The 8579-nt window shown below is 57.3% G+C and overlaps 1 protein-coding gene across 1 annotated transcript in view; it reads left to right on the forward strand.

Moving 5' to 3' along the window:
- Positions 1-7648, forward strand: part of LOC114484975 (regulator of G-protein signaling 9-like) — a 26457-nt gene extending 18809 nt beyond the window's left edge. Inside the window, exons 8-9 of the mRNA XM_028484814.1 lie at positions 5036-5460; positions 7295-7648. Coding sequence (XP_028340615.1) covers positions 5036-5460; positions 7295-7430 — 561 coding nt within the window. The 3' untranslated portion in view covers positions 7431-7648. The remainder of the gene's footprint in view (positions 1-5035; positions 5461-7294) is intronic.
- Positions 7649-8579: the final 931 nt, after the last annotated feature.

Consider the following 8579-nt stretch of genomic DNA (forward strand, 5'->3'; position numbering starts at 1 on the left):
CCATCACCACCATCATCACCACCATCACCATCATCACCATCACCACCATCACCACCATCATCACCACCATCATCACCACCATCACCATCACCATCACCACTATCACCACCACCATCACCATCACCACCATCACCATCACCACCATCATCATCACCATCACCACCATCATCATCACCATCATCACCACCATCATCACCATCATCATCACCACCATCATTACCATCATCCTCACCATCACCATCACCATCACCACCATCATCATCACCTTCATAATCATCACCATCACCACCATCATCATCATCGCCATCATCACCACCATCACCATCATCACCATCACCACTATCATCATCATCAATATCACCATCATCATCATCCATATCACCACCATCATCACCACCATCATTATCATCAATATCTCCATCATCGCCATCACTGTCGTCATTGTTGTCATCAGTATCATCATCACCAACCCTAGTAGCTTCATGGTCTTAAAGTAAGCTTGTTCTTCCTTGCATTTGTCAGTGTTGCCCAATACAGTGGTTCGTTATTCTTTATTATTTAGGGCATTTCCTGAGGTGTATTTAAAGCCTTGTTGACCCGAACCATCTTACTTTCTCTCGTCTCTCAGAGTCTAGCTCTCCAGGGACCATTAGGATATATTTGAGGGGAAGAGAGTGGGGAATTGATGTCATGTCGTATGTCCGCAGTTCCGAGGAGAGGGCTGACCAGCAGCAGTGTAGTGACTGGTCAGTCCATGGGTCCCCAGTTTCATCTGTTCAAGATGGGAAGGTCTCGCGCTGGGCGGTGGCAGATGAGCTGACTGGTAGGAGAAATGGGGTGTTCGCCCAAGTGGATTTTTTTCCACGGGGCCAACTGTGCGCATTTGCTTTTGGGGGCAGCAGGGAAAGGGCGAGAGAGAGGGGCTGGGAAGGGGGGACTGGTGCATGGCATGCGGCCCCCGGAAGGGGGCCCTCTCTGCCTGCCTGCTCCCAGGAAGTGGCCGCAGGGTCTCCTGCAAATTCTCAGCCAGTTTCTGTACGGAAAGTGAGTTGCGTCTCTGTGTCATCTGCTTTGCCTTTCGTTAAAAGCCTGCGCTCGTGCTCTCGTGCCTCTGAACGCGCTCCCATGCCATGCTCCTTCTGCAGCAGAATAAAACAGCAGCACAAAACAAAGCCAAGCGCCCCTTCACTGTGTCTCTGTTGTGTCATTTCTTTGCCACGTGCTGCCTTGCACGCCGCTGCTTTGCTGCTTCACACCCGTGGTGGGTGTGGGAGGGGCCAGGGTCGTGGTGGGAGTGGGTAGAAAAAGGCATCTTGCTCAGAGTGTCCAGGGCCAGTTGGGCTGATGCCTGTTTGCCCAGAAGAAGGGACTTTCTCAGGCCAGGTAAGTGAAGCAGGACAGTAGCCACCTTCCTAACGTGTCCTGTCATTCATCCTGGAAAAAAGCAGGTGCTGGGGGGGAGGAGTGGGGTGGAGAGGAAGGGCCAGAATTGGGTGGGGGGATGTGGCGGGGCTTGGCTGTCCTAAGCGGTATCGTCTTGGTCAAGCTGCATCATCTCCATGAGCCTCTGTTTTATCTGTAAAGTGAGGATTGTGGCAGGAGTTGACCGCAAATTCTGAGTGAGTGGGATTTAAGGTAGTGAACTGGGGGTGGGTGTGTCCTCGCTTAACTCCATGCCTCTCCATCTCTCTGAACAAAGCCTGGTTCCTAGTTTGGCGTTTTGGCCCAGGACCCCAAGTCCCGTCCAAAGCCCCCAGGCAATGGGCTGGCAGCGTGGATCGGTAGGAGAAGCAAAGGCTTTGGGGTTCCACGGACCTGGGGTCAGAGTCTCATTCGGTCACTGTATTAGCTAGCGATCCCTGAGGGACAGATTAGCGCCGACAAGCACCATTTATCGGCTCCTAGTTGGCCAGGTGAGGCCGGGCAGGACTCTATTCAGGATGCACAGTCAAGGTGTCGCGAGGCTGTGCGTGTTCTCATCTGGAGGCTCCTCCACGTTGTTGGAAGGATTCCGTCTCTTGTCGTGGGACTGAGGGCCCCATTTTAAAAAATTATTATTATTTATGAAATCACATTTTATTTATAGAATCTCAAAATAGGCAATTGTTTTTTTTTAAACATCTTTATTGGAGTATAATTGCTCTACAGTGGTGTGTTAGTTTCTGCTTTACAACAAAGTGAATCAGTTATACAAATACATATGTTCCCATATCTCTTCCCTCTTGCGTCTCCCTCCCTCCCACCCTCCCTATCCCACCCCTCTAGGTGGTCACGAAGCACCGAGCTGATCTCCCTGTGCTATGCGGCTGCTTCCCGCTAGCTATCTATTTTACGTTTGGTAGTGTGTATATGTCCATGCCACTCTCTCGCTTCGTCACAGCTTACCTTCCCCCTCCCCATATCCTCAAGTCCATTCTCTAGTTGGTCTGTGTCTTTATTCCCGTCTTACCCCTAGGTACTTCATGACCTTTTTTTTTTTTCCTTAGATTCCATATATATGTGTTAGCATACGGTATTTGTTTTTCTCTTTCCGGCTTACTTCACTCTGTAGGACAGACTCCAGGTCCATCCACCTCACTACAAATAACTCAGTTTCGTTCCTTTTTATGGCTGAGTAATATTCCATTGTACATACGTGGCACACACCGGGCATATACCCTGAGAATACCATAATTCAAAAAGAGTCACGTACCAGAATGTTCACTGCAGCTCTATTTGCAATAGCCAGGAGGGCCCCATTTTTTTGGCCAGCTGTCGGCTGAGGGCTGCTCTCAGCTTCCCGAAGCCGCCTGAGCTCATTGCTGCATGTTTCCCACACCCTCCATCTTCAAAGCCAACCATGGAGAACTCCTCCCTCGTTGAATTCCTAATCATGCTCCGAACCTCTCTGACTTCTGTCTCTCTGGCTTCTAGACTCGGATGTGAAGGGATCAGGTGATGAGATCAGGGTCGCCGGGATGGTCCCCTTTTAGAGTTGCCTATGCCGTATGCCATAGCCTGACCTTGGGGGTGACTGCCCCGTGACATCCACAGCTCACACCACCCCCCGAAGGGCAGGGGCAGGCATCTTGGTGCCACCTTAGAGTTCTATGTTCCACAGTCACTGGTTTGTGGTGGGAGCATGGGGACGGTACTGAACCCCTCTGGTCCTCAGTATTCTGGTCTCTAAAATGGGGTGGTAATAGATGCATTGAGCACCTGGCACATCGTAAGTGCGTCATAAACGGCAGGGCCGTACAGCGGGCAGTCATCTCCCAAACCCTTCATCAGGGCCTAGCCGTCCCTCTTGTTATTCCCCTTTGCAGACTGTGCCCTGTAGGAGACACAGGTGTCGGAAGCGCGGTGCACAGCTCCCCGAACTTACTGGGTCTTGCTTACGTGCAAAGCACCTCCTTCTCACAAGCAAAGTTTGTGAGACTTTGCTTTCCCTGAGTGCCCCCCGTGAGGTTCTCCCCCAGCGGGTCTGGGGTGGGCCTGGGATCTGCATTTGTAACGCTTCTGACCTGCAGCCTGCACCGAGACGTCCGACTGGCGTCACACACGCAAACTACGGAGCCAGCGGGCCTGGTTTTGCAAAATCTGCTCACCGTTCCCCGCGTTCCTGGGGCTTGGCTTCTGGAAGCCTTAGCTTTCTCATCTGTAAAATGGGCATAATAAGAGTTGACTGCCTCACCGAGTGGCTCTGGGAGATAAATGCAAGAGTCCACATAAAGTGCTCAGCCCAGAAACTCACATTTGCTAAATTGTCACTGCATGTTAACCATAATCACAATGATGATTAGTATAATAACCCAGTGGCCTCAGCTCTGGGCTTCGGCTCTGGTCTGTCGGCCTGTCTGAGCAGTGGAACAGCATCAGTGCCTCCGAGCTGCTGTTTCAGAACCGAGTGTTGCTTGAGCTTCAGGGAGCTGGTGGGAGAGAGTGGAGACCGCCCTCCCCCACCCCGGTGGCAAAGCCCCCTGTGGCCCCCTGGCCTTGCTTTTCCTCTCAGGGCTGTTCTCGGATGTGCCCTTCCCTCTTCAGGTCGGGACCCGCACACTCCTCAGAAGCCAGCAGACTCCAGCTCGGCGCCCAGGGCTGCCCTCCTTCGGCCCCAGGGCAGTGCCCAGGCCCCTGGGGGCAGGTGGCTGGCTCCCTCTAAGCCGGACGTCTGTGTGGCTGTGACAGTTTCAAAGAGGGTTTTTCTTCCCTGAAGGCAATTCCCTCTTGGAGGCAGTGTTGGTCCAGCTGTCCCGGGAGCCCTCTCCCCGCCAGGCCCAGCACAGCCCCCAGCTCCATCCACACTGGGCTTTGATGTGGCACGTGGCCAGGGCAGGCCTTCCGGGTGACGGGGGGGACACGAAGCAGGCCGAGGAGAGGTGAGAGCAGAGAGCCTTCCTGCTGAGGATTCGGATTCTAGCTTCCCCGTTAGCTCAGATGAAGCTCTCCCGGGCTCCTTCCCGGCAGCGTGCCCGACTCCATGCTCCTGCCCCCCTGGTCGGGCCCCGTGGCCCAGGGAGGCTGATCTGCTGACCTACTTCCCCTTTCCCCACCTGTAACCTCCTTGTCTGTGTTTCCAGGCTCCTCCTCCGCGGAAGGTCCAGGTCCTGCGGCGCTGCCTGCGGGCCAGGGCATGGGAAAGGGTGGGCCCGGTCATCCGCAGGGGTGACCCGTGGACATGGGTCGGGGCTCAGGACACGACGGGTGGTCGTAGGCCTGGAAGGACCAGCGCGGGCCCCTCCTGTCACCTCCGCCGCTCTGAAAGGGGTGCCAGATGCCTCCAGACTTTGGGCGGCACCGAGGATGGAGAAGGGAGGGCGTGATGGACCGAGGCCGCACCCCGTGCCCCAGGCCTGGAGGAAGGGCCGTCTGTGCCCTGGGATGCACCCCCAGCTCTGGGGACGCGGCCGGGGCTTGGGCCCGGGCAGGCCCCTGGGCGGGAGGTGTGCGTGCGGCGCGCCCTCGGCTCAGGTGGCTGAGTCCGCGAGCGCGGCCCGCGCCGTGGACCAGGCACCAGGCACGGCGCTCACCCCGCGCTCTCCCTCCTTCTCTGCAGCCGGGCCGGCGCGCGGCCCCCAGCCCCCACCTGGCCGTGTACACCGGGACCCGCCCGGCCCGCTCTCCTTCCAGCCCCCGCTCCCCGCCCGGCCGCTTCACCCGGCGGCCCAGCAGCACCGCCGGCCCCTCGCCCATCAGGGTGGCCTTGGAGGGCTCCCCGGCCGAGGGGCGGACGCCGGAGGCCGCCCGCGGGCGCTCGGATGCTGAGACCGGCGGGGCCTCCGCGCACCAGCCCCGGCCCCGGGCCCCGCCCAAGGCCCGCGTGGCCCTGCCCCTCGGCCGGTTCCTGAGACGAGGCTGTCTGGCCTCCCCGCTCTTTGCCAGGCTCTCCGCCAGGTGCCCCCCTGTGCCCCACGGGAAGGTGCAGCCGCTGGGGGACGCGGGCCGGCAGCTGCCACCACCGAGGTCCCGGAGAGCAGCCAAGTAAGGGTGGAGGGGGGTGTGTGTGTGTGTGTGTGATGGAGGGGTGTGTGTGTGTGTGTGTGTGTGTGTGTGTGTGTGTGTGTGTGATGGAGGGGTGTGTGTGTGTGATGCAGGGGTGTGTGTGTGTGTGATGGAGGGGTGTGTGTGTGTGTGTGAGATGGAGGGGTGTGTGTGTGTGTGTGTGTGTGTGTGTGTGATGCAGGGGTGTGTGTGTGTGTGATGTAGGTGTGTGTGTGTGAGATGGAGGGGTGTGTGTGTGTGTGTGTGTCTGCGTGTGTGTCTGTGTCTGTGTGCGCACACACGGGCGCGCGTGGATGTCTGGTGAGGACCGAGGCTCTGTGGTCTGGGGGCTGGGGGCTGGGCTAGGGGGGAGGTAGGGGGCTGGGTAAGGCGGACTCTGGGAGAACAGACACCACCCACAGGCCCATTAAACCCCTCGGCCTCTGGGTAGTTTCCAGACACTCAGTGCTGCCCTCTCCTGTCTTTCTCAGGAAAAGGAGAAGAGTGTCTTTGGAGGGGTGTGTGTGTGTGTGTGTCTGCGTGTGTGTCTGTGTCTGTGTGCGCACACACGGGCGCGCGTGGATGTCTGGTGAGGACCGAGGCTCTGTGGTCTGGGGGCTGGGGGCTGGGCTAGGGGGGAGGTAGGGGGCTGGGTAAGGCGGACTCTGGGAGAACAGACACCACCCACAGGCCCATTAAACCCCTCGGCCTCTGGGTAGTTTCCAGACACTCAGTGCTGCCCTCTCCTGTCTTTCTCAGGAAAAGGAGAAGAGTGTCTTTCTTTTCCATCTTCTCTTCCCCTTTTTATACTCTTCCACCCATCCTGCTCCACCCCCAAAACGTTAATCTAATGAATCCGTCGCATTTTTAAAAGGGCCGGAAAGGTCAATGGCAGCGGTGGGACCCACAGGTGGTGCTGGGGCCCGGGCACTCCCTCCCCTCCCCCACCCCTCCTGCACACACCTGCCCGGCGGCTCAGAGGGGCTGCAGGGGAGCCGACAGTGTCCAGTCTCTGCGCAGGGGTGGCCCCTCTAAACCCCATTGTGGGTGGCGCTGCTGCCACCTCTGAGAAGCCCCTGCCCCGAAGCAGCTCTCTGGGTGCAGAACAGAGGCTCTGAGGGGCCCTTGATCACTCGCGGACCAGGGGCAGAAAGAAAAGTTACAGACAACGCAAAACAAGGAATCAGCCCCCATCTTTATTTGGTTTCGGGGGGAGACAGCAGGTGGCGGGGGGCAACCTTGCACCAACCAACAGGCTCCTGCGTTTGGCCCTGCCAGGTCTTGTTGAAAGAAGGCGCCTGCTGAGGTCTTAGGTTGCCATGGATACCCAAGTATCTGGCTTCCGCTGTGCACTGTGCATCCGGGGATGGGGGAGGGGAGGGGTCAGGATCCAGGGTGAACATATCTGTTGATTCCTCCCCACTGGCTCTGCCGAGGGAATGTTCTAGCTTTGTGGCCACAGCCAGGCCACACATACAGGCTTGGGGCTTTCAAAACCTCTGTTCTCAGTGGCCACCACCTCATCAGAAGGCAGTTTAAAGGGGCTGAGGGTTAAGTCCTGGCATGTTCTATAGGAACAACCTGAATTCATCAAAACCATAAAAACTCAAGCCCCTTGAAAATGAGAGTAAAGCATTTTCTGAACTATCCTTCATTCAGCAGGAAAATAGGGGCCTCCCTCCTTCCCCAATGAAAGGGATCCGCCGAGCCAATCCCTGCACACACAGCTTTTGGCAAATGCACCTGTGTCCACGCTTCTTCAGGGATGTCAGGGTGAGGTGGGCATTTGGTGACCTCCTATCCCCACACACCTGCTTTCCTCTTGTGCCTGAAGCTTCTTCCAGATCAAAATGGATGTGCCGACGGGGAGCGGGACCTGCCTGATGGACTCGGAGGACACGAGGACAGGAGAACGGAGTGACCAGGCCACAGGAAAGGAGGTCATCTGCCCCTGGGAGAGCCTGGCCTAGGGCAAAGCTAGGGGAGCCCGGGGCCCCGGACTAGGCAGTCGCTTCTGCACGCTCGGCTGGATGGGGCCGCGGGACATGCTTGCTCTAAACCAAAGTGCATTAAGATCGTATTTGGGGATTGGAGAGACGAGATGGATGGATGATGGAGAAGAGTGCCCTGGCTGGGCTCCCCCTGGCCAACCCCTTCCCTCGACCCTGACCCCGGGTCAGAAGAAAGGCATGTGGACCAGAGGACTTGACTTGCTGCCTTAAAACCGATAAAAGGTTACCTTGTCAAAGTGTTTTTGGATTGGAATGTTAAGTGTGTGCCTGGTTTTATTAGCTATTTATGAGGTAATCTCAAGTCTTCTTTGGTTTTCTGGACAAAGGGAACTGAATCACTTCCAAGAACTCCCTCCCCGTCTAAACTGGTTTTTATGTGATGCTCTCATCAACGGAGCCCCCCGGGAGGAAGCCCCAGGCTGTGGCATCACACAGGAAGAGGGGGCTGGGGAAAGGCATCCTTCTAGAGGGCCAGGTGTGCTCCGATCCGCCCAGAAGCAGAGGCCAGGATGGGGTGAGGTAGGCAAGAGGGTTGCTGGGGGAGACACACCTGAGAAGGATGATGGGTGGAGGCTGGAGAACAGGGTGAGGGCTCTCGGACCACGGTGCGGGGCTGACCCCTGGGGAGGCGGTGGGCAGGGAGTCTCAGGTGGCAGAGCATTTCCAGGAAAGTTTTGGCCAGGTTGCCCGGGTGTCCTTGAGCCTGTGTCTTGTGAGAATGGTTCTGCCTTAGGACCCCCACCAAGCAAGGGCATTGGCTGGGAGCCTCTGTGGGCAGCCTGGCCCTGGCGTGGACGTGCTGGGGACCCTCAGTCCATTTGCCCCCTGAGCGCACATTTTCACGTCCGCTGCACGAACGTAGGAGGCACTTCTGGAGGTTTGGGCCTCGGTGCACCCCGCCCACCCCTTCTCCAGTTATTAACTCAACACGCCTGGATGGAGCCCCAACAAGCATTGACGAGCACCCCCTATGAGTGCAGTCTGCGCTGAGCCCTTGTGGATGCAGCTGTGACTTCTCAATTCGTGGAATTCATCTAGAGCACTGGTTCTCGACCAGGGTCCAACTCTGCCCGCAGCGGACATTGAGCAGGGCCTGGAGACATTTTC

Source organism: Physeter macrocephalus, unplaced genomic scaffold, assembly GCF_002837175.3.
Source record: "Physeter macrocephalus isolate SW-GA unplaced genomic scaffold, ASM283717v5 random_245, whole genome shotgun sequence".
Lineage (NCBI taxonomy): Eukaryota > Metazoa > Chordata > Mammalia > Artiodactyla > Physeteridae > Physeter > Physeter macrocephalus.